Consider the following 22706-nt stretch of genomic DNA (forward strand, 5'->3'; position numbering starts at 1 on the left):
GAGATTACATATGTTATTTTTAGTTAATCTGTTTCTAAAATGCATCATAAAATCATCTGCTTACCTGTTGCATTGTAACAGTATGCATCATACCGAGCAGTTGTATTTGCTGAAAGTTTGTAAATGCCAGTGTTATTTGCTGCACAAAGAGGATAGGGATTGATCCGTGGGATAACAACATACCCCACCACGAAACCATACCTGTGAACAACAGAGGTAAATAAACCATATGACTTACTATAGCAGACGTCACCTCAAACATTAAGAAGCTACAAAGAAACCATTATTATTTAAAGGTTCATGCATTTATTCATACTGTTTTGCTTTTTTGTTCCTTTTTCATTTGAATGTTCCTTTGTCACATGCAGCTACATCAGTCTCCCATCAGTCAACATCATTTTGTGTTTAATTTCTAGACCTAAACACATTTAAATTAAATATGCATCTTATTGGCTAGATAGGGTGATCAGCTCCAGAGCAAGGGAGTGAAAGTGAGGGAGGTGAGTGCACTTTTTGTTCAGTGTGAGTTTGTATCACCTGACACTAAATTCCCATTCTTTAGGGATTCACATTTTCATTGCCTTGACATAACACACCCAAACATTTCACACAGAAATGTTGAGGGCTAAATTTATGGTACTTGAGCAAGTTTAAAGAATGATTACAATCCACATTATTATCTGCAAAAACTGACAGCCTAGTAAAATATTCAAATACAAAAATCATTCATCCACAAATTCTTATTGTATCTTTCAGTTGAACAGTGTGATTATTGTGCACAGAGCTCACATAATTCAGTGAAGACTGTGATTACATAAGGTACAATACATTGTTACTGTTTTGCAATCCTGTAACACCTGATTGATTCCAATGTATTTAACTGGAGATGTGACAGAATGGTAACAAGAACTGAAGTTTGGTTTGGGTTTTGCTTTACTTCTTGAGAGGAATGATTTATCAAGGAGGAGCAAATGTCACAGCTTTGCAATTTTTTATCTAGGAACATCATTTGAGTTTCATGTCTAATGTGCAGATACCTGCAATTCTGAAACTTGTAGGTGGAATTATAAATTGCTTTACTCACACTCGCAACTAAGCTTACAACGCTGACACTTTACAAACCAATATTGACCTACTTGTGTTAGGCTCTGTTGATTCATCTTATTCACACACATTTGGATGGTTATATACAGCATATTTTCCCTCTCCTACTCAAGTTTAATAAGAGCTAAAGCTTACTGACAAGGATTACTTATAGCACAGGATCAACAAATGAATGCAATAGGGTGGGAGGGTTGGCCAGAAGGAAGGGAGGAAGAAATCCTATCTACATGGCTTGCATGTCCAAATCCGTCCTCTGGTAAAATGTGAATTAGGGAATTGTAACATTAATTAAAAATTACAGCTTCCCCCTGGGGGAAAAAAAATCCTTCTTCTTCTTTCAATTGCCTTCATATTTTAGCTTTAGAAAATGTTTTTCATAGTTTAGAATACTCCTAATTGCTTGCATAGAAATCTCTACCCCTATGCATTATTTAGGATTTGATCTTTAAATATTGTGTAGTGCTGGGCAATTCAGAATGCTGTGTATGTTCATGTGCTAATGTCTGAAAAGATCATGCCTACTGCATTATGAGGGACTTCCCCTCAGAGTAAAGAACTCTTTCTCGTCTTTACATGGTACAATTTTAAATTACATTTCCACTTCTAATGGAAGAATCCCCTAAGAGTTCTCTGTTCACATAGTCCACCACCACAATATTTGTGAAATGAACATGCCAGAACAGGAAATAGTTGCAAGCAGCATTGATGTCAGTACTATTTCTCATGGTACCAGAGTGAAAGTCTTAAAATTTTGGAGACATGTCCACTGAATTTTTCTGTGCCAGTTAGAAGATAAATTCAATTTCTCCATGCTTGCTGTTTAAGTTAGACTGCAATAAAGTTGAATATTTGCTGACATTTACTTAAACTCCATAATGGTGTGCCACCATGAATCTCCTGGGCTGCAGTGATCATGCAGTGGTGGAGTCTGAAGTCCTGAGAGAAATGGGCAAGGAGAAGAGCAAAGTCAAACCCCTGAATTTTAGGGAAGTAAACTTCCAGCACTTCAAGGAGGTAGTCAATAGGCCATCCTGGGAACCTGCCCTCAGGGACAAGAACAGAGATGGTCTTCAAGGATTCCTTCCAATAAAGTGCAAGAGCTCTTGATACCAGTGTAAGAAATCAGCAAACCAAGCCAAGGGACCAGCACAGCTGTTTTGGGACTAAGGCACAGGAAGGAAATGCACAGGCAGTGGAAGCAGTGCACCAATACCAGCTGGGGTATAAACACACCGGGAGCAGCCTGGCCAGCAAAACCTGGGGGTTCTGCTGGATGAGAGGCTGGGCACGAGCCAGCAGTGCCTGCTTGCAGCCCAGAGAGCCAAACTCATCCTGGGCTGTGTCCCAAGCAGCGTGGGCAGCAGGTCAAGGGGGAGATTCCCCCTCTCTGCTCTGAGACCCCGCCTGAAGTGCTGTGTCCAGCTCTGGGGTCCCCAGCACAAGAAGGACATGGACCTATTGGAGTTCAGAGGAGCTTCATGAAGTTGATCAGAGGGATGAAGCACCTCTGCTATAAGGAAACACTGAGAAGATTGAGATTGTTTAGCCTCACATACTTTTATTCACTTAATTTTTTTTTAATTAAAAGTTTTCTGTAACTTCTAGTCTCTTGGTCTAGTTACTTTTTGAGAAACTGGGGAGTCTGTATCATCCACATTTGTTGTCCTATACATCATTGAATACAGCAGGTCACTTGACAATGTGGTTTTGGGATTTTTAATAACTACTGTAGCTGTCATGTGAAACATCTCCATTCACAGATTACAAGAAGGCACTAGTACTGTGGCCGTTTTTTCAGTGGGATGTCAAGAGTTAACCCCTCACAGTACCATCTGCTGCTCTTTACTGTTCCTTGGCAAGACTGAGTTCCATTCACTGCATTCACCATCCTCAGCCTTTGACCTCAAATTAGGTCCTTACTTCCCACATACTTATCTTACCAATTGTTCAGTAACACACTAGGATATGAACATCTTCCTAACTAGCTGATTATACTGTCAGTCTTTTGTTGCCTTTATATTTTATCTGTGTGAGGTTGTGATTTCTTTAAAAAAATAAATGGCAAAAAACAATGGCATCAAGGACTTACTTATTACTGGACTCAGAGCAAACATACACATGCACAAAGACGTTTTTTTCATTATAGAATATAACTTATTTAGCCAATCATGGCATCTACAGTAAGTCAAATGTAATTACTACACTAGTGGTGTCATGATATACTATGTCTTCAAGTTTCTTTACCTGCAAGTTTCAAATCCAAGCTCATGAGCTTTCTTCAGCTGCTCTAGGGTTGCCAAGGTACTGTTGAGAGCTCTGCAGAGTTCAACTGCTTCAGATCGTGTGAGACTGTAGCGACCATTTTTTTCAACATGAAAAACTCCTCCATATCTGCAACTTACATTGAATTCTGTTATCAAAAGAAAAGAAAAAAGATGTTAAAAATGTATACCTAATGCTTCACTGAAACCTGGAAATTAATTTTTTCAAGTATAATGCTTGAAAGCAAACCCACAACAAGTAACAGCTACCAACTCATTCAAAAAAGCAGTGCCACTTTCAATCACCTTTTTCATACTTTCCTTCTTTGGGCTGAGGCATGAGCCAAATCTTCAGCCTTCCCAAAAACAGGAATACAACATGTTTTTGTAGGGTATCTAGGAAAACTAACGTGCCATTAACACTAATGTGCAGAAGAAAGGGTTAATAATAAAAATATCAATACAAATAAGAATAATCATGTGCGTAGAGAGAAATGAGGAAACAGCAGGACACTTCAAAGCAATGTGAATTAATTTTGCTTCTGTCTCACCTTTCCCTCAAGAGAAAAAAAGCAGTGGCAACTCCAGACTAGAATGACAAACTGCAAAGCACACTTCATAGGAGTAGCTATTATTTCCAGTGCAAAGAGGAGCATGACTCATTTTTATCTTAATTTTAATGGAAGTTCCATGTGAAAGCAAGGGAAAAATAGACTAGTCTTCTCCAATATTAAAAGGGTGTGTCCTTACTGTCTATTTGAAAAAAACAGATGATATAGGAAAACTGTTTTTCTAAAAGACACAAGATGCAATTCATGCACATTTGCATTGACACATTATAAATAATGAGCAACTTTCCTAATGTGATTTTTGCTTGATTATTTTGTTTTGTTTTGTTCTACAGCATAAATGTGAAAGCAAATGACAATATCCAAGGCATGCACTCTTTCTTTAATTACTTTTGTCCATTCATAAATTGATGCTATTCTGTGTACAAGGTATCTACTCAGTGTAAACCTCAAGGAACTTTCCTTTCCATAGCTCACAGGAAACACTGAAGGAGATAAAATGCAAGAGATAAGATGCAGGCTGGGTGATGCATGAGAGGCCAACCACTATTCACAGCATAGGCAGGAGTCCAACAGTATTGATGCTTGCTTGTCCAAAGAAGCTCAAAAGCTGTGCATCCAATCTTGAATGCTTGCACCATAAGCAACAGAATTAATCATTATTGTTACTTGGATAGCCTTCCCACAAAATGAACAGAAAAAAAACCTCTTTTCCAACAATTCCATCTTCCCCAGTATTGGTTGACAAAAAAAATTTAATTTAGACAAAATCAATTAGTATTTCAGAGCTGTTTAACAGTCTTGTTAATTACAGTTCTCTGTATTTTTAATATTTTGTTGTCACATGTCATTAAAAAACATATGGCCCTTCTGCCACTCCTTGACTACTGCTAGGATGGAGCTGCTCTCACATCTGCCATGCCAGTGACTTTTGCTTTGGCTCCAAATATTTCATATTCAAAACCTGATAGTGTCCTGGACGTTGTCCAGGCAGTAGCTGTATTAAGCAGCTATTAAATTACCTAGACAAGAAAAAAGGTTTCTCTTTACTTTTCCCTTCTTCATTCTCTCTTCCTAAAACACACTCTGTGAGGCACAAGACTTAATGTTAAATATGGGGATAAGATCACAAAGCTGTACTTGATTACTTTAACATAACAAGCTCAGTGATTTTGGAGATAAATTTTCTTGGAGCATCAACATCTTTTCTGATAATTTTAGGCTAATTTCTAAAAAGCTTTCAGTGTGAAAGCAGATACCACATACACTTGCTTTGGGTTCCATTTGATTGCAGTTAATCCTAGATTCACTGAATTATAAAGTGAAGTTTGCTTTTGTTTAGAGAGAGTTGATTTAGCTATCGTCAAACCTCAGCCCACTCCTGGTTTTAAACACAACAATTTTTGCTCTATTACCACTCTGAGATTCAATCATACTCAGAATTCTGCTTAGAGAGTCAATTACTTAGAGTTCTGCTGCTCAAAAAAGTAGGCTTACTCACACAGATAGGCTTAATGGAACGGCACGTGGGCTGCATGCCTGCACGTGTGTACGTTTTCTATGGAAATGCCTGCACGTGTGTACGTTTTCTATGGAAATGCCTGCACGTGTGTACGTTTTCCATGGAAATGCTGAGCCTGAGCAGACCCTGCACCCCAGGATGCTGCTGGGGGTGCCAGGCTGGCTGCACGTGTGCTGCCCAGCTGCAGGAGAACGCCCAGCCACACTGCCAGGAAGCCTTGCCTGCGCAGCATGGGAGATCACGTGGGTGTCCAGGAAACCCCAGGCAAAAATGTGGCAATCCAGTTCTCAAAACTGGGTTTGAGGCCATCCAATTCGTTGGCACTGCGTCCTACAGTAATGCTGAGACAGCATCTCTGTCTTCACTTTGATGATATCTTCTACGCCTACTATTCCAAAAGTACCACTGCTGCAGCAGAGACACTCTGTTCATGAAGAGCTGAGTATGGAAAAAGGACCAAAGCATACTCAAAACTCACACAGAATTTCACAGTCTAAGCAAATTGTGTAAATTCAGCATCTACTCTTTGAAGGCAGTAATTATCACATTTTAAAAATGAGCTATCAGGGAACACAGCATTTTTACTGTATAGTCTCAGATTTTAACATTCACACAATGGGGAGGGACCCTTAACTGAATTAACAAAAAAAAATTCTAATCACACTAATAAATACCATATCAAAAACAAATGATGGGATCTAAACTAAATTAATACCTTCATTTTTTTCCCATCCTGAGGCTTACAGAGTAATTTTGAATTAAGTAAGAAACATGACTAAAATTTAAATCAAAACACATATTTCACCTTTTCCCATAGGGCAAGAAGGCCAAATCCATTAATTTTATATTGATGTTACTTAGCTGGCTGTAACACACTTATGCAAAAGATGGATTTTTATCGTGTTCCAAGAGCCAAGGCAATGTAAAACTCATTTAACATGACTGACTATTGCTGATCCTTTTAACATTTTTGAATCTTCAAAGGGGCTGACTCAGAGTGGACTCACAGTGAAATCACCAACAGCACGCTAACTTTCCCTCCTTCCTCCTCCTAGAGCTGTCTGGCTTTGAGGACTGACAGGACACAATCCTTCCTTTTTTCCTTCATTCACATGATTTGCTAGAGCTGTTTAATAATAGCCCTTGAAGAAGGCAAACAGTACGAAAAACATCGGAATTGTCATAATCATCAATCTCACCCAGACCATGAGATTGGGTGACACAACCCAAAGCCATCAAGTGCTTCTGTCTGTGCTGAGCTTTATAAGCATGGAAAGCATTAACTTCTACATTTCTCCCCATCCTTGCTGGGATTTCTGGCGCCCTCTCTCAAGCAGCTGCATGCAAACCTTTCTCTGCTATCCTCATTCACACATCTAAACCAGTTTCAATCAATACTTGTCAGCCAAAATCACTAACTTTGGTTCCCCAGACAATCTGCTAGCTAGAGCCCGCTGGTGGGGTGGAATCGCCTCACACAGACTAAAGAGCATTGTCCTGTCACAGAAGTGTGAGTTACACCCTGATAATTAATAGGAGAGGCTTGTTAGAAACTGTCACTGTAAGAAACCAGGTGCAATTTCCACTTCCACCCTGATTCTGCAACCCTTATGTATAATGAGTAACAATGATTCATGCTAAGTCTTCCCACTGGAATTAATTTTCCATGAAGATTTTTGGTATACTGTATGGACACCTCACGCTCTACTCCCCAGTTTTCATTGTTTTCAAGACACCACCTGGGGGTTTCATTCTCAAACTGTCTTTTATTGGAGGGAAAGAAAACAAAAAAGCAGCAGATCTTTTAGCAGCTGCAGAGATACATCAAAGCAAGGCAAGTGGAGGATGTGCAAACAGCCTGCCCGCTGGAGGAAAAGCAGTGTAAGACTCGTACATGCTAACAGAGTTCTTGGTAAAACCGCATGCTGAACGGCATGGCAACCAGGAAATGTTAGGGGGATGTTTTGGTGGGGATTTTCCTTTTCAGTTTGTGGTTCAAGATGACTGATAGCTCACCAGGATGTGCTACACTGGGGCTGACAAAAGGGACAGAACTAGAAGTTTGACAGCGCATATAGTTTTCATTCTCTTTGTTTTAATAGATATAGGATTTACATTTACTGTAAGAACTATGTTCTATATTTATAAAACTGATTTCTAGCTCTAGGCAGATGTACATGTGTAATTGTTTCCTTATAATCACAGATTATTGAATTTTGTACTGACACTTCTGAACAGGAACCACCACCAGCTTAGCACTGATACCTGCATTATGAATATTATCACCTGCTTTAAATGCATGCTAGCAATGAAGCAGCAAAAAGTAACATACTGGAAACAGATTAAAATATATTTAAAAGAAAATCCTAGTCATTACTATTCCTCTTCAAGCAAATCTATGAATTGGGCCACATGAGTCCTAAAATCTGAGGAGATCTGGACAATTCAGATCTTGTCTCTCAGTTCAGACCTATCTCTAGTTATGCCTGGTTTTCTAATTGTTTCTCAAGAAAACTACTTCATGGCTAAATAAGAATGCATATTTTATATCTGACTCGAGGAAATGGCCTCTGAATACAAAATTTCATATGGGATGGATTCATAAAACATTTCAGGATCCAAAACATTTTGTCAATGTATATATTACGTAAGTCTGATTACTGCCATTTTGACATCTGTGAGAACTTAAAATGTACAAAAACTATCATTCAGTGATTACTGAATATACTACAACACACATGGGCCTGGAAAGCATTATTTGCTGAGTATTCTACCTTTTTTTCAGTCTATTAGTAAAAAAGTTCACTCAAGCAACTTGCAGCCCAGGCAACTGTAACAGGATAGAGAGGCTTTTACCTTTATGTCAGAAGTTGGACTGAAGCCCAAGGCAGTGATGAAAACCACTGGATGGCTGTTTGCTAGGTTATGTGAAATGATTCATTAATCCCAGCCACACTCACTAATAGACACGTGTCGACATCATTAAAACACACCTATACTTGAATCCCTCAGGGCTTGATGAGGAAAGGAAAACTGTGCTGGGAAAATAGGACGCAAAACTGGGATGACTACACACTGATCAAAATTCAGAAGTCAAATTTGCAAGATCCATGTGAATGAAGCCAGCAGTCCTTTACCATCCCAACACAAAAGTGCCAAGGATCAAGCCATACATATCATCATTAAGTGTGGCTGGTTTTGTGTTCCTCCATTTATGATATTCTGGTTCTGCCAACCAATACTCTCCAAAGAAAGCAAAGAAACAAATCTAGAAATAGACCACTTGCTCCATAAGCCAGGATTCTCCAAATAGTGACAGTGAAAGTCTTCACAGATTCTTGGGAGTTATTTGATGAAATACTTTCCTTGGAGTATTGCCAAGCTGTGAAACCTACAATGACTTATAGGAAATACATTTCTAGATTTAGTGGCAATAAACCTTATTTTTAGTTTTCAAATTATCCCTTGTGGATACTTAAATAAAGCAAAATAAGGAATTTGTTTTCCAGTATGAAATTACCCTTAATTCTGAAATTAAAATAATTCATTTGCACAAAATAAAATAAAATCACTTAAGAAAGTTAGGTTTAAATGTTTACATGGCTGCAATACATGTAGATGGTTTAAGGAACCCAGACAAAAGTTTTCCTCAGGGATCCTTTAAAATGTCATATTTTCATTTCAGTTTGGCATAGAAAAATGTTCTAAGCCTTGAAAATTGTAATGGGACAGAAAAACGCCACATAATTATATCCATAATAGTTATGTGATATTCAGGGAGGGAAAAATTCTCTGCACACCTGGCTTTTTAAAGACAGCAATGTCCAGGAAAACAGTTTAAAAGGGATTTACCTGCATGTTTGCAAGGCATTCCTGCTATAAATAGAGACAACGTATTCTTAGTAGCTGGGTGTGGTGACAAGAAAGTGAAGATGACTCTCCATAGATCCAAAGGTGCAAAGTCAGAACTTTCTTTGAAGTTGTGCCCAAGCTGTTCCTACTACCCAGGTATATTTGGATACCTAGTAATTCACTCTAGAAAAGCAAATAAGAGTGTAGCTTTCTCACTTTCCTGTGTGCTGCTAACTGCATGAAAAGCCATGAGACAGCCATGCTAACCTTGAGGTCCAAGTGGGCTGAGGCAGATCTCTGCAGTGAAAAAGAAATGTGGCTGGACGTATGCACAGGGGCCAGAGTGGGATACAGTGCTGTGGGAGGTTCTCCTTTCTCCAACAAAAATTAGCAAGCATTCCTTGCATTTCTGTCTTCTGGAAGTGCACACCGGAAATGGGATGCGAGACAAAGCTCAAGCTGCTGACTTTCTTCTAAACTGTTGCTCCTAATGAATCTGCCTACGGATCATGCAGTCACTGTCTCTGGATCTGTCTGCTGATGGACAAAAATCTCCAGTCTCTTAACTGACAGCTCTCCTGGCTGCTGCTTTAAAACAACGGGTGTGGGGGTAGTGCTATTAATAAATCAAGCCTTCACAGAGTTACTCAAAATGCAAGTAAGTACAAGAAATATGCCTCAGTCCTCAGCAGTTGCTGTAGGAAGAAAAGAATCTGCTAATGCATCTTCCAATCATACTTTATCTGCGTGGCAACTGTTGCTCTGGTAAACATCCTGAGTGAGCCGATACGGTGTCATCACTTATGATAAACCTCCTTGCTGCTGACATTAATATTAGTCTTTTTGTAATAGTCTCACCCAATAGGGAGCTAAAAGTTTTCAGACTGCAGCAGGATGTGGTACAGCTGCACAGCACCTCGGGGGAAAAGTTGCAGGCAGTGATATCATAGTCTGCAATTAGTTATCTGATATGCCCCCTCGAAATGATGAAAACATAATCAACATTGCCGATACCAGGAGAGCTCCAGGCTGTACAGTGAGCAGTCTAACCCCAAAGGATGAGTAACAAGGGCTGTGAGGAGAATCAGTTGGGATCAGTTCCATGCAACCCAGGTGAAGAAACACATGAAACAAAGCTGGAGAATAATAGCCGGAGTCTGATTTTCACTGTTAGACCGATTTAGTTATTTGGGATAAAAGCAGTTGACATACACACAGAGACTCAGCGGACAGATCCCCAGTCTGGAGCCCAGAGGACCTTACTCCTATTCACTGCTCTGTCACTTGTCCAATCAAAGAAAGGAACCTCAGGAATCTTTTCTAAACCTCTGAAAGCCAGCCAGTTAAAACAAAGATAACATTACTCTGAGAGACATACCAAAGAAAGGAAGGCTGCTCAGAATATGCCCCACAGTGTAGGAATGATCCGTAGAAGTCAAAGGGAAAGTTCTTATGCAAGCTTCTGATGATGGAACAGAATATTTTCACATCCACTACTCCCCTTGTTTTTCCCCTAATACAAGCATGACAGGGATCCCATAGTCTGTAACCAGATTGCCTAGGCCAGCAGGCAACTTCTCCTGGAATTTTTGGTGGCAAAATATTTCCATTTAATGGAGTCTTTGTGGGTCTACCCATGCATTTACTAGGGATTCAAGAATCTTGAGATTTATACTGAAAATTCTGACTAGCAAGTAACTTTACTAAGATGTATGCAGGTTATTCATACACTAAGCTACATGAGCAGTTAAATTTCTTTAATAATTCTTATAGTCTTAGTTATGAATCTTTTTGAACTGGTTTCGTAAAAAGGCACATTTAATAACTAGAGTTTGCAATAAGCATTAAGATGTACACAATGCTATTGCTATCACAAATATGGTGGGAATAGTGATATTTTTCCTATTAAAAAAAAGTTTATTTAAATTTAACAATTCATGGCAGACAGTGAAGATTTTCTTGCTTGAGGGAAGAATGGGAAAGAAGCACTGGCAGTGGGGCCTTGATATTCTGTGACTTCAAATACTACATTAAATCCTACATATATTTAGGCAGTGGAGATACATAAAGGCAATACACTTTTGCATGCATGGAATCACCCTCAAACAGTGAAGCATCATTGTTTCCCAAAGACATTACTAATTAATAAAGCACCACAATATTTTTCCTCTCACCAAGGACATTACTTGAAGCAAAACTCATCAAGAGCACTAGACAAAGCATCCATCCAGGACATAAGAGTACAGGCTAGGAGAAAAACTCATTGAGAGCAGTCCTGATGAGAAAAACTTGGGATTTGTCATGGATGAAAAGCTGGACACGAGCCATCTGTGTATGCTCCCAGCCCAAAAAGCCAACAGCATCCTGAGCTGCATCCAAGGGAACGTGGCCAGCAGGGCAAAGAAGTGATTCTTTCCCTCTACTCTGCCCTTGTAAAACTCCACCTGGAGTGCTGCATCCAGCTCTGGAGTCCCCAGCATAAGGACATGGACCTTTCAGAGCAAGTCCAGATGAGGGTCATTAAAATGACTGGAGGGCTGGAGCACATCTGCTACTAAGAGAGGCTGAGAGAGCTGGGACTCTTCAACCTAGAGAAAAGAAGGCACTGAGGAGGCTTCACTATGGCCTTGCAGTACTTAAAGGGTTTTTTTAAAAAGAGGGAGAATTTTTGTAGAGGCAGATGGCAATAGAACAAGGGGGAATAGTTTTAAACTAAAAGAGAAAAGATTCAGATTTGATGTTAGGAACAAGTTCCTTATTGTGAGGGTAGGAGGCACTGGAACAGGTTGCCCAGAGAAGCTCCACCCCTGGGAGCATTCAAGACCAGGTTAGATGGAGCCCTGAGCAACCTCATTTAGAGGGTGGCATCTCTGTCCATGGCAGGGGTTGGAACGAGGTAATCCCTAAAGTCCCTTCCAACCCAAGCCATACTGTGATTCTGTGATGTCTTAGGAACAGCCGAAGTAGGTGATGCAGTGAGAAACAACTTTTCCAGGTGATTTGCTACCAATCACTGTGCATAGATCCTCTTGTCTTCCCTGAACAGCCCAAAAACATGTCTTAGAAACACCTTGCTATAACAAACTGCTGAATGACCTGACTCATAGAACTACTTTCTCTGGAAGGGTGGGAGACATCGGGCTATTTCCCAATATAGAAATCAATTCAAGATACCAAAACCAGTAAGTTAAAAAGTAAAAGATAAATTTCAATTAGTCATGTTGCCATGACTATCACTGTGGATATATTTGTATCACATCAGGGGTGGAAAAAAGGTGTCAATACATTGCCTTGCAATTCCTGTGAGTCAACACTGATGTGATTGTGACTGTGTTGATTAAATGGTATGACCTGACCACTATGAGTAATAAAGTCAGACAGAAGACTTATACTATTAAGAAATTCAGTGTAGGTCTACAAAAAAGGGGTTGTATTGATGCCTTTAGAGGCTCCCTAGAGCAGAGGCTAGACAGTGTTAAAGGAATAAGTTATTTAAAGGAATAAAGTAGGTATCCTTCAAAGGATACACCTTGGGCACTACAAGAGCCCATCTGTGGCTACACCCAAGACAGACAATGGGTCACGAGTTTTTGCACTTCTATAGGTTTTGGTCGATTTACATATTTAATTGTCCAATTACTGCTTCAGGTTATGAAGTTCCATCCTTCCAGACTGCTCTCCTCAGTTCACTGCTATTTATGCTTTTGGGGCCTGAAGCTGTAATGGGTCCTTGGCTCTCCTTGGAAAACAGATTATTTTGTCTGACAAAACTGTCAGAAGAACTTGCTAACACTTCATATGAAGTTGAGAGTTATAAAGTAATGCAGTACAGAATCTGCAAAACATGAAAGCTAAAACTTAAGGCATCAGTATGGGTGATTCAAAAATTAGGAAAACACTTACTCTTACTCATAAGGGGTATTTTCTCACACATACTGCTTGGCAGAAGGAAGGATTGCACAACCAGACTCAGTGATGGATTGCCAAACAGTAACTGAAGAGAGTTTCCTATTTTTACGGTAACAGTTTTCAGAGAATGCTCTGGTCCTCTGTGTTCTTGTTCACTTCCTATCCAGTAGAATAATATTTGCACAAGAACGTTTTTCTTACAATTAATCATAATGCTTCTTTCATCTGAAATCGCCCTGTATGTGAAATGATAGCTGCTTTCTGAAACTGAGGCAAGAGAGGCACTGATCTTGTTGATGGGACAAGGGGCTGGGGCTTTGGAGAAGATGTTCTATTTACAGCTATATTTCTGTCTCTCTGTTGTCCTGCCTGTGAGGCAGGGATAAAAACACTGACTTCCCATGGGCTACAAAAATCACAAATCAGTATTTTCTGCAGGCAGCATGTTTGTCAGTTCACTTCTTTCTCATTAGTTGGGAATATTATTTCTCTATTAAATACCACTATACCTAGACTTCAAATTCGAAGTTCTAGGGTAATTTACATACATCCAGCCTGACTCCAGCTCTGCTGAAGGTGTTGATGGAATCCACCAAATAAGGTAACTCCCTCTTGACCAAATGTTGTAATATTTACGTAAACTCTGCACAATGGAAGGAAAAAAACAAGAACTAAATTTCAACAGAGACACCATCTACTTCCGAAGTGATATGGAATACATCTCAGACTGGTGTTGAAATGTTTGAATGTTTAAGGTACTGTAGGACATACTGAGGAGAGACCACTTATTTTTGTGACTAATGTCTACCTTGAGCTTTGAAGATGTGGATGTGTATTAAGTAAACGTTATCAATAAATACTTTTGTAGGTTATTAATGAATATAAACCTTGCTGGGCCCAAGACTCTCAGTGCTGTGGCTATGTTTTAAGGGGCTTGTGATAACACAGAAGCAATTGAAGCAAATAACACTGTTTATATTTTATTTTGAAGGGTATCCTAGTCAGGCATAGAGAGCTTTTTTAAGTTTTTCCTCCTTTTCTCAGCAAAAGAAGTTAATTAAAGAGTTTATTAATTTGCAAAAATTTTGGATAGAAATTCTACTGTTCTTTAAGGGCACTGTAGAAACATCTTACCAGTCTTGCACTATTCTTTAAGCAATATATTATTTATACTGCACCAATGTACAATAGTTAGGGTCCCCACTGGCATATATATAAGTAATAGGAGTTGTTACGAAATATAAAAGAAGAAGAAAAATTATCTCCAGCTCCAGAAAGAAACACAAAATACCTGTTATATGTACTACCAAAATTAAAATAAGCTCCCATCAAAGCATTACCAGAAAGCAAATTCAGATTTAGTCATTGGTCTTAACAATCTCCTACTCACAGAATATGTCTCCTCCTGGAAAACTGGACAACTGGGCTTTTTCTAATCCACATAAACACACAGAGACAAATAACACTATCTAGTGTATATGCCTAGAGATGCCCTTGAAAATCACCTGAAAAACTGTGCTGATCTTACTCTTCCATGATGCTATAAGATTGCCCCAGCTTCGCTGTTTAAAAAAAAAACAGAAATTGCTGTTCTCTGTCCAGTGAGAGCACAAACAATATCACTACTGGATTATGTGTGAGACTTGGCAGGTCAAGAGTATGTTGAGAAAATAAAACAAAACTACTGTAATCTCTTCCCACCTAAAAAGCATCCAGGAAATTAAGCCATAAGAATAAAAGGAGAAAAAAAAGAAAAAAGATAGTGAATAGAACTGATCTTGTAGAAATATCACTAGACACAAAAATCATCACAGACACTCTTAGAAGTGCTCTGTAATATTTTATACCACAACAGGGAGCAAATGGATCCAGGGTTTTACTGAGGCAAGCCATAAATGCAGGAAAGAAACTTTTCTCTAGGCAGTCACCATGGGAATGTGTCTCACATGCTCAAAATGTCTGGCAGTTACTGGTTTTAATACAAGAATTGTCAAGGGGATAAATGCTTCTCTAAAACCTTAGCTGTGCCCACTCAGTGGTGAACTGGAACCACCAAGTATCTCTTCTCAGTAGGCTATAAAATGATTTGGTTACACGGTGGAAAAGAGGAGTTTAAAAGTTTAGAGCTCAATACCCAGTCTCAAGGAGGACATTTTTATTTTCTGTGCTAGGAGAGACTGTGCTCCTCACAAGACAAAGTTTACTCTGACTAGTGCAATGGAAGAGTGGTATTTCGTTAATACCAAGCTTCCAAAGTCACTGCACACTCCAGCCCTACAGCCTTTGCCAGAGCATCAAGTTTAAGTAGCAATACCTCCAAAATCTCAATAGGACAGTTGATATTTATCACTAGGAAGTATTGCTTCAAACACGAGCAAAACTTGACTAAATTTAGTCAAGTTTTAAATTAAGTTTTAAATTTAAATTAAACTTCAGCTAAGTATTAAATAAATTTTCAAGTTCTCGAACCTAAAGAAGTGTTCATTCTGACAGCAGGGCAAAAGATGTAAGTCAGTTCTCACTTGGCAAACAGCTTCAAACATCACTAATCATAAAAAGATAAGCATGGAATAAGAATTCTTTAAGGAAACTCTACTTTGCATTTGCTGTTGTCTAACAGGAAACAATTGCTATTGAGCTCTAAAAAGCTGCCAGTCCTTAGTGCATATATAGATAGCAAACACACAAGTAAACAGGATAAAACTGTCAGAGCAATATAGTTTTATCTGATTTTTACAGCACTGCTACTGGTGAAATTGATTAAAACAAAATACGTATTACTTCACTTCCATGTTCTAAGGGTTCCTCTATGTCAAATTCATATATAAACAACATACAGGAACAGAGAACAAAGCCCTACATTCATAAACATGAAGACTCATTAGCAAAAGAAGCTTTTTTTCTACATTTACACACCTGTGTAAATGAGGGAAAAGGGAAAGGATGTGTAAATAATGAAGGACACCTAATCAAGCAGGAGGAGGAAAAATAAGGAAGTGAGTGAAAGATGCGTTCAGGCCGCACCCTCAGTGTCTCTATTATGAATGGATCATGTTTCCTTATAATTGGCAAACACTACTTTCCCTTGAACCTGCCTGGTTAACTACTCCATCTTCCTTGCACAGAAGCTTTATCCAGAGCACCAGGATGGAGCTGGGAAGACCTGGCTGTCCCTAGCAGTGACATACTGTGTCACTCCCTCACCTCCTCATTCCGAGATAGGGACACTGTCTCAGAGATGCGAGCTGGCCGATGACAAAGAGCAGGTAAAGCTGCCATGAGAGCCAGCCCTGCTGCTCGGCTGAGCTGCTGCATTTGCACGCTGCAGGAGGAGCACAGGCAGCCTGTTCGGCCCGGTGTGTGTGGGCATGTGGGCTCAGAGCTTGGCCTGCGCGCAGCCGCAGCCTCACTGCCCTGGCACGCACCATCCATCCCTTGCCGATACACCTCCCAAGCCGTGCTCCCAAGGACAGGCTGCCAGCTCCAGGTGCTGCTCAGCTTCTACACCCCACTTTGGCCATGTGGGCATGTGGGCTCAGGGCTTGGCCTGCATGTGGGCTCAGAGCTTGGCCTGCGCGCAGCCGCAGCCTCACTGCCCTGGCACGCACCATCCATCCCTCGCTGATACACCTCCCAAGCCGTGCTCCCAAGGACAGGCTGCCAGCTCCAGGTGCTGCTCAGCTTTTACACCCCAGTTTGGCCAGCAGCCTGCTTGCTGCCTGGGCACTGCCCCACATCTGCTCACGGGGGTCTGGGTGCCCACAGAACGTCCACTGAGCTCCAGCTAACCTCTCACTTCTCTATGGGAAACCTGCAAGGAACTATTCATTACAGCTACCCACACACACCACACCCTGCTTCTTTACAGACACCTATCCATTAACAAAAATAACAATAAAAAAGCCCCCTAGGGAAATGTACTTCTGAGAACCTGTTTTGCTAACATGCTGTCACTGTGAGACATACATAATTAACAAAAGCTATGCCATGGCAGGTTTTTTTTTTACTATTACACGTTCTGTCAGAGGCAGCATCTCATTTACGAAAGCAGGTATTTGGTAAAACATTAATTGTGAAGTTGAGGATTGCAGGCTAATGCCCTTTTCCTAGGCAGCTGACAGTATGTACCCTGGCAATCTCTTTTACAACCCTCTTACACTGCTTTTGGAACAGTATCATTAGCAGAGAGATGAAGTTTTAACACAGCTGCTGCATGTCTGGCATTTTTTTTTTTTAAGACATTCTTTTTTTTTTTAAGACACAACACAGTCTCTTAAGAGTTTCCAGCTACTAAACTATATCAATCATCAATAGAAAAGTGAAGTGAAATAGAAAAAAAAAGTGAAGCAAAGTATATTTCAAACTCCAAATGTAAATAGAATTCGGGTCTTCTCTGCAATTTTTACTTTGAATTAGCATGCCCTGCTTATGCTTTCATGTTTTTAACGGATAAAATTGTAGATTATTCTCCAACTCCTTTTAGGGTTTTTTGGTTTTTTTTCTTGTTTGGGGTTTCACAATATGAGAATTGAAGGTTATTGTACCAAAATAAGACAGCTGCATTATATAAAGTTGCCAGTGTTGTCGTGTAGAGGAACTGGAAAGTCCCAAAGCCATTGCTTACAAAAGAAAGTTCAATTATGTTCCTAATTGAAAGCACAGACTCAAAAAATGACTGCAGGTTTCGTTAGGCAGGAAACAGTCACGGAGGTTTGAACTTTAAATTGCAATTAGCTGAACTTTCTGTCTGACTGGAAAGATTCTCCAAGGAAAACCCCTCTTTTCCTCAGCTGCCACTTCACATTTCTGCCTGCAGACTCATTCATAGCATGAGCTGCTCTGCCGTCCTTGGGCGGGGGCAGCTCCGCAGCCGCGGCAAGGGAGGGAAATCACAGCCAGCTGCTACTGATATTGCTGCTGAGCACTGGGGGAGGAAATGATAAACACAGAGCACCGGCACAGCCCTCTCTGCCACTGCTATTAGCAGCACCCAGCATGGCCACTGATGATTACAGTGTCTGATAGCTTTGAAATTATTATTGCCTCTCTGGGAGGGAGAGATGGCTGTCTGTTAAGAGATGATGGACTCCTGGAAAATGACCAGCAGCTACACCAAACTGGCTTCCCGCCCACAGATATCGTGGATAACACACAGAGAATGGTCCAAACCACCAGGTTTATCACACAGAAACCCTGACGAGTAAAGGCAAAGGACAAACTAGACTGTGGATGTGTTCTGCTTTCTAGCAAGTTGGAAGCTTCCATTTCTCTATTTTAAGAATTCAGTTTAATGCTGACAAATTGAATCATCATGCTCCCAGATGCCAGCTGATTCTAAAATATGGTGTGTTTTGGACACCATTAATTGTTCCAATGCAATGTTGCATTGTTTTCCAAGATTACTGTGATGGGTCATGTTTGTTTCACAATTATCCTCTCTGTGAAGTTATATTTCACAAATAACTAGGTACATTTAGCCTTGGTCCTGGAAAACCCAACTTTATAGGCAAGTTTTGCAGAACTCCTTCCCTTGCTCTCTCACATAGTATTCTCTTTAAAATAAAAGACCAAACAGTGATATATGAAGGGGAGAATTATCGTCTTCCATATTGACTGTATTTTCAAACACTCACCCCTTAGTTCTGGAACAAAAATGTGATGCAAGAAGACCAGAAAGCAGATGGAGAAGCCTTTTGACAGCATTTGGAACATCAAAAACTTTTAAATTCCTTAACTGATTTACCCTCTTCTTATAAAGGAACTCTACATTGGTTTATCTCTGCTTCTGTACAATGTGTTTTACTACCAGTCAACTAAATTCAGAACTAGTACTATCAAATATTATCACATCTTTTCAACAGGTATTTTAGGAGTAATGAGCTCATGATTCTCTCTGGTGTTTATCTGTCTATCAGCATGTCGTGATGTCTCCGACTCCTGGCACATTCTTGATACAGTCAAACCTCATGCCTGTTCAGGGGATAGATTAATAACTGCAATATTCACGCTATCTTCAATTCAAGCCTATAAAAGTCATGGGAACTTTTCAGGAATGAAAGATACATCACATATGGATGAACATTTTGTTTAACCTTGGCTAAGGCTACCAGTGGTTTTAAAAGCATTTACTTTAAAAAGTTCTTCCTCAATTGTACGATGCTATCTGTCCTCATTAAGCCTTTCTCTGACTTCCTATTTTCAAGGTAATGGCTCTTCATTGTGGAGAACACCAGTACCTAAAGAATCTTCAAGCATTTCTCCAAAGACTGCAAAACAATCCCCTGCCATGCTTTCTTAGCTCTGTGTGTGCCAATGTTTCCAGGACAGCTCCAGAACCCTTCCACTAAACAATGATGGAAAGTTCAAGTGAACTCTTAATAAAGTCTAGTTACTTTGCAGCTTTGGGAAACTGCCAAGATACACACCATAAGGACTGAGTGAAAATAATCTAGCACAAAGAGCTTCTTCAAACTGCTTTATTTACAAATTTACAGGATAGATATGCAAACCAAGGGCCAGGCAGGTCTCTTCCTTTGTGACTGACCAGGAGCTGCAGGAGCCCTGTCTCAGAGCCTTACCTTGGAATGGGCTCTGGCAACCTCTCCAGAGCTAACACACAAGCTCCTTCCTCCCACAGACAGACTCATTCTGCCTCTTTCCATTTCATCCTTACCACTACTACTTCTCTTCCAGTTTCTTCCAAATTTGGGGGTCAAAATTCTAGGACTTGCTTTGTGTTAATCAAGGAAAACTTTGAGGAAAATATTTCTACAAATACATGATGCTTGCATGAGAAAATCTCCTCTGAAAACATCATTAACCAAGATGACAGCATCTATATCCTCCAGGATCCAGACTCTTTAGACAAGTGATGTCAACACCAAGAGTGAGAAACGTATCAGTGACAGTATAGACACAACACCACAGAATTCAGGATGAGTAAGTTTTTCAGCTTTCTCTGTATCTCATTTTTCCTTCTGAAATCAGATTAAGAGTAATGCCAGGTCCTCTTTTATTCCATAAAATTCTGTACTAAAAGAATTAAAATTCCAGTTCAGGAGTTTCCCAACAGCAATAGCCATCAGTCTATGATACATAGCAAAATCACCAGTTAAAAATAGAAAACAGCATCAACTGCTGTTTTGAAATCATTACTGACTACAAAGTCATGCTGGAATGTACTGTACACCAACTCAAATATACTGTAGCTATATTCTAATACCTTACTAAGCCAGTAAAGAAACTTCCATGGAGGGCATATGTGAAGTTTGACACACTTTTCGTAACCATGCCGAGGGCTCAATAATGGGGCTTTCTGTCTCACTGTGAAAACACATCACTCCCAGAGGCAGGGCAGACCCTGCCCTCTAGGACACTCCAGGCAGCTCACAGGAGTCAAAATCAGTCGAGCAGTTATAATATTTATACAGTGCACAGACGTGGACTGCCAAGGATTTAACACATCTTAGACATACCTTACTTGCCTGCAGTAGCCCTGTCCTTTCTCTTAAGGCTTTGTCTATATACCTGATCTTAGCAAGAGCATTTTGGTACAATGGGCACAGGATTTTAGACAGAAAAGCTACGAGACTGCTTCAGCTATCACAGAAGCACTGGGAACTTGTTCCCCCTGACACACCCATTCCCAGCCTGGCAGAGCTGCAACCATTAACAGAAGTATCCCCTGCTGCTCAAGCAAATGAGACACATATTTACTATACACACAGCCCTTGGGTGACAATGGCCATGAAAAATGCATTTGGTTAGACTCTGGGACTGATGAGTACAAAAACAATATAGAAGCACAACTGTTATTCCTAACCACAAAATGCCTCGAGGCAGTTGCAGTCACAGTGAGTCTGCTGAAAGTATGATCATTCCCCTAAAACATGGTTGAGCCTCCACCATGTAAAGTTTCAAAAGCTTTTTTTATTCACTTCGGACATAAATTACTTTTTTTTCTCTGTATTAACCTTAGATCCTTAAATACAAATATTTGAAGCAGATAACCAAGCTGCAGGAAGGTAAGTGATACACAACTGAACTTTGTCACTTCTAACCCCCTTTGTTCCAAAAGCTCATCAGTCAGCCCCAGAGAGACCTTAGAAAAGTCAGAAGGAAGCATGCTGGGCATAAAAACTCTCCAAATTTCAGCAGAGATCCCTGCAGTTTTTCTCCTGTTCAGCAAGGCTGTGCCCAAATGCAGTTTGTTTCAGCTGTTGGTTCAGCTGATGTAAACTCCAGAGTGCAGCTGTAAGCTGGGGGGTCTCACCCCCTTCCTTCCACCCCCTTTTCGCTGCAGTCCGGAGGGGAGCAGGGAGAGCAAACTGCGTTTGGAACAGCAGTCACATTGTCAAACTGAGCTTCACCAGAGCCATTCTGAATTCCCTAATGTACTTCTGTTCCTGTTTAAACTTCATTCTTTAATGTTCTGCAATTCACTTTTAACAGATTTGGAATTGCCCTTTACAAGCAATACACAGCCTTCCGTGATTGTACAGACCAGCACAAATGAGATTACACATCTGAAACATCTCTGATAACACTTGAAAAATAAAAGTTGCAAGAAAGCTGTTCGCTGTCTAGCAGAAGCACATTTGCTGTCTGAAGCATTAACTTAACAATCATAAGCATTTTCATTCATAAAAATCTTACCTGTTTCTGCTAGACAGAGCTTCAGCAAACATAATCCAAAAACTGTCCATAAGGAGAAGTTGGCCATTGTTTTCTTGGAACTGTTTTGCAAAATCCAGAGATCCTTGGAAGCTGCAGAAAGAAGAACAGCCCCGACGCTTGTTAAGCCTGCAGTCAATGAGTCTGAAGTTTGCTGCACTTTTTATTCTGATTCAAAGGAACTGAAGTAATGACATAACTGGGAGGGGGAAGCTCCATCAAAAGTCACACCCATCTTGCAACAAAAGTTACCCAGCAGCAGAAGAAGGGGGAGTGGAAGGAGAGCTAGGACTGACTAAGCAGGCACACTTGAGTTTTAAAGAGCCACTAAACCTTCTCTTCTTACACTAGTCTAGTCAAAAGTTATACTTAGTGTGCTTGTAGGAAAAATTGTGTAATCTCTCCTGAGTTCTCTCAGAAATGCACTGTTTGTTATAAGCTTTTCATCCTGCATTTTAAAATATCTTCATTATTGCAAACCAAGTGAACATAAAAGCACTAGAGTTTCTAAACCCTGGTAAAGCATCTGTAACAGCCTAGATATTTCCCAAAAATATTTTGCTTATTTGTTCCTATCTCACCATTTTCTCTTTGTGTGGTTCAGTTAAGAGCAAGTAAAATGCCTGCTCTGCAGTGAAGCTTTCTGCAATGTTTTTGCTCACTGCTGGAGGATAACATCATGCAGAAGGTAAGTCGAGGCTGTTCAGTTTCCCACAGCCCATTCTACTCTGCACAAGCTGCTCCAAGAAGAATAATAAATTAGCAAAAAGTAGTGAATAATTCCAGTGCCAGAAGTGAGTGATACTGAGGACTAAG

The 22706-nt window shown here is 40.1% G+C and overlaps 1 protein-coding gene across 1 annotated transcript in view; it reads right to left on the reverse strand.

Moving 5' to 3' along the window:
* CD44 (CD44 molecule (Indian blood group)) overlaps positions 1 to 22017 on the reverse strand; it is a 54507-nt gene extending 32490 nt beyond the window's left edge. The window contains 3 exon segments of the mRNA XM_058026202.1: positions 65 to 201; positions 3349 to 3514; positions 21873 to 22017. Of these exon segments, the coding sequence (XP_057882185.1) occupies positions 65 to 201; positions 3349 to 3514; positions 21873 to 21939 (370 nt within the window). The 5' untranslated portion in view covers positions 21940 to 22017.
* Between the last annotated feature and the right edge of the window lie 689 nt (positions 22018 to 22706).

The sequence above is a fragment of the Melospiza georgiana genome, chromosome 6 (assembly GCF_028018845.1).
Source record: "Melospiza georgiana isolate bMelGeo1 chromosome 6, bMelGeo1.pri, whole genome shotgun sequence".
Taxonomy (NCBI): domain Eukaryota; kingdom Metazoa; phylum Chordata; class Aves; order Passeriformes; family Passerellidae; genus Melospiza; species Melospiza georgiana.